The sequence below is a fragment of the Cariama cristata genome, unplaced genomic scaffold (genome assembly GCF_000690535.1).
Source record: "Cariama cristata isolate BGI_N322 unplaced genomic scaffold, ASM69053v1 scaffold19621, whole genome shotgun sequence".
NCBI classification, from domain to species: Eukaryota; Metazoa; Chordata; class Aves; order Cariamiformes; family Cariamidae; genus Cariama; species Cariama cristata.
In genome coordinates, this window is record NW_009597792.1 from 576 (window position 1) to 2922 (window position 2347).

The 2347-nt window shown below is 62.0% G+C and overlaps 1 protein-coding gene across 1 annotated transcript in view; it reads right to left on the reverse strand.

The window, feature by feature from the left end:
- Positions 1 to 5: 5 nt before the first annotated feature.
- The window catches only part of LOC104168464 (scavenger receptor cysteine-rich domain-containing group B protein-like), a gene marked incomplete at its 3' end in the record, with an annotated part of 18120 nt that continues 15778 nt past the window's right edge, over positions 6 to 2347 (reverse strand). Inside the window, exons 5-9 of the mRNA XM_009709055.1 lie at positions 2084 to 2155; positions 1468 to 1726; positions 1362 to 1417; positions 365 to 445; positions 6 to 80 (exon numbers count right to left, since the gene is read on the reverse strand). Of these exons, the coding sequence (XP_009707357.1) occupies positions 6 to 80; positions 365 to 445; positions 1362 to 1417; positions 1468 to 1726; positions 2084 to 2155 (543 nt within the window). The remainder of the gene's footprint in view (positions 81 to 364; positions 446 to 1361; positions 1418 to 1467; positions 1727 to 2083; positions 2156 to 2347) is intronic.

Sequence of the window (2347 nt, forward strand, 5' to 3'; positions counted from 1 at the left end):
CTTACTTGCCTGCTCGACAGTAAGGAGGCCAGTGGTGACCACCTCGGTGGCCTGGGAGGGCTGGTCCTGGCCGTCTGTCACTGCTGGGACAAGCGTGGGGACACACGGGAGGTGGGGGGGGTTCCAGAGCCAGCACCTGGTGCCCCTGCCCTGGTCGGTGCCAGCAGTCCCTAGCACTGCAGTAGCCCGAGGGACGTCCTGCCGGGCCCACCATCCCCCCCTGAGCCTCACCGGTGTGCGGCAGGACCCCAGGGTGACCGTGCTGGGGTCATGGGAGGACACAAAAGGCACAGTGTCCCCTCCCCGCGAGCCCCCAGCCCCAGCTACGGTGCAAGGGTGAGCTGGGTGGCTGTTGACCTCCTACCTGTGGCCGTGGCAGTGAGCGGCTCTTCGTAATCCAGGGCCACCGAGGGGGTGAAGGATGTGACGGTGGATGTGTCCGGCCCTGCGGTGACACAGAGGGACAGAAGTGACACACAGGGAGAAGCGGCAAAGCTGTGAACTTACTGACTCAGGGAGGTAGACCCAGGGTGGCCTGAGTGCTCCAGGACGATGAGGATGGAGATGAGCAAGTCCATCCACACATCCCTGCTGCCCACGTCCTGGAGATGGTGCTTCTCTGCCCCAACCCAAGCGCCGAAGGGTCCCGTCCCTCTCTGCATACCCGGGAGGTTTAGCAAGCAGGGTTCGTTAGCTCTAAAGCTTCGTTTTTCCCCTGCCCCACGGAGCAAGGGCTGTGCGTGGCGGTGCCATCAGCTCCGTGCCCAGGCAAGGTGCCAGAGGGGACGGGGACATTTTGGGAGGAAAGGACCAGCCTGAGAAAATTGTCCCTTTTCTCCCACATCAGCCCCTTTGTTCGTTAATAGTGGGAAAGGGAAAGCGCTGGCACTTACTGCTCCCATCATTAGCCATGATAATGAGGGAATTCAGGGGGATTATTAACATTATAAATGGTAATCAGCGGAGAATGGCAGAAATACATCATTTAGGGAGGGGAAGGGGAGGCAGGCGGGGCTTGGCATCGTGCCTAGCCCCTGGCAGCCGCTTGCTCCTTCCAGACACGGGCAGCTTGATTTCCAGCCGGCAGAGCAGGGAAATGGCACTTCGGCAGATGCATTTCTCTTGCAAATTGCTGCTCGGGCCGTGTCCCGGGCTCTCGGCGTGGTGCCGCAGCCTGCTCCGGAGCACCAGGATGACAGCAGATAAGGAGAAAGGATGCTCCTGCAGCGCAGAGCCTGGGTCCCTGCCTGACCTTGGGCACATCAGCATCTCTGTGAGGCCGTTTCTCCTGGAAGACTAGGATGTCCTTGGATTTTTCTCCCCCAAGGGACAGCCCTGAAGGTGATGCTCTGCCCCGGTACCTGTGCAGATGACCCCAGCATCCTCGTGGTGGCCGCAGTTATGGATGCCCCAGCCGCGGCTGTGGCAGGGGGGGGGGGGGGCCGCCATGTATGAGTGCCCCAGCCGAGGCTGGAGCAGGCGGAGAGGAAGGGCTCGCTGCCGTCGCAGTTGACGTTGTCCAGGAGGATGCGCCCCGTGCCGTAACCAAAATAGGCATTGCTCTTGTAATCCAGGGCTTGGCCGCAGCCCACCTGCTTGCACACCACGCTGGCATCGCTAAGGTCCCAGTCGTCGTCACAGACGGTGCCCCAGTTCCCGTGATAGAAGATTTCCACCCGGCCTTTGCAGGTGTCGGTCCCGCTCACCAGACGGATGCTGCCGTCACCTGGAGGGTGGCATCAGGTGGTGAGAAGGACATTGCTTTCCCCGGGAGGTCACCACACATGCCATGGCACAGCGATGCCACCGAGCCTGGATCTGGCAGTGCCCATGCTGGCAAAGAAATGGGGTGAGAAACAGCAGGGAAGGGGTGATGCTTTAGGGTAGCACGGCTGATGGGTGAACCTCTGGGATAGGGTTGGGCCATGGCTGGCACCATGATGGGGTCCCTGGGGGTCTGCCCCTCGGAGCTGAAGAGTTGGGGTGCTTCACAGAGAGGCAGTGGGTGACAGGTGGGCGACGCTGCTCTCTACCAGCCCTCAGCCAGGACAGACCCCCTGCAAATGACAGCCGAGCAGCTTACTTTCCCCATCCTGTACCGGGGCTGTGAGGGTCCTGCTCGTCGGTCCTTCGCTGGCTTGCGTGGGCGAGAACTCTGAAAAGAAAAGCAGAGAGGTGGCATCCGTCACCGCCCGCAGCGATCCCTCCAGAAGCCGGCTGCGAGCCGTGCCCCGCACCCCTGCCCTCCCTGCTGCTCTCCCGGCTCCGGCACTGGCGTGCACGTACAGGTTGGCAAGCAGGCATCACGGAAAGCAGGAGGGTTTGCACCAAACCAGCCCCACCAGGG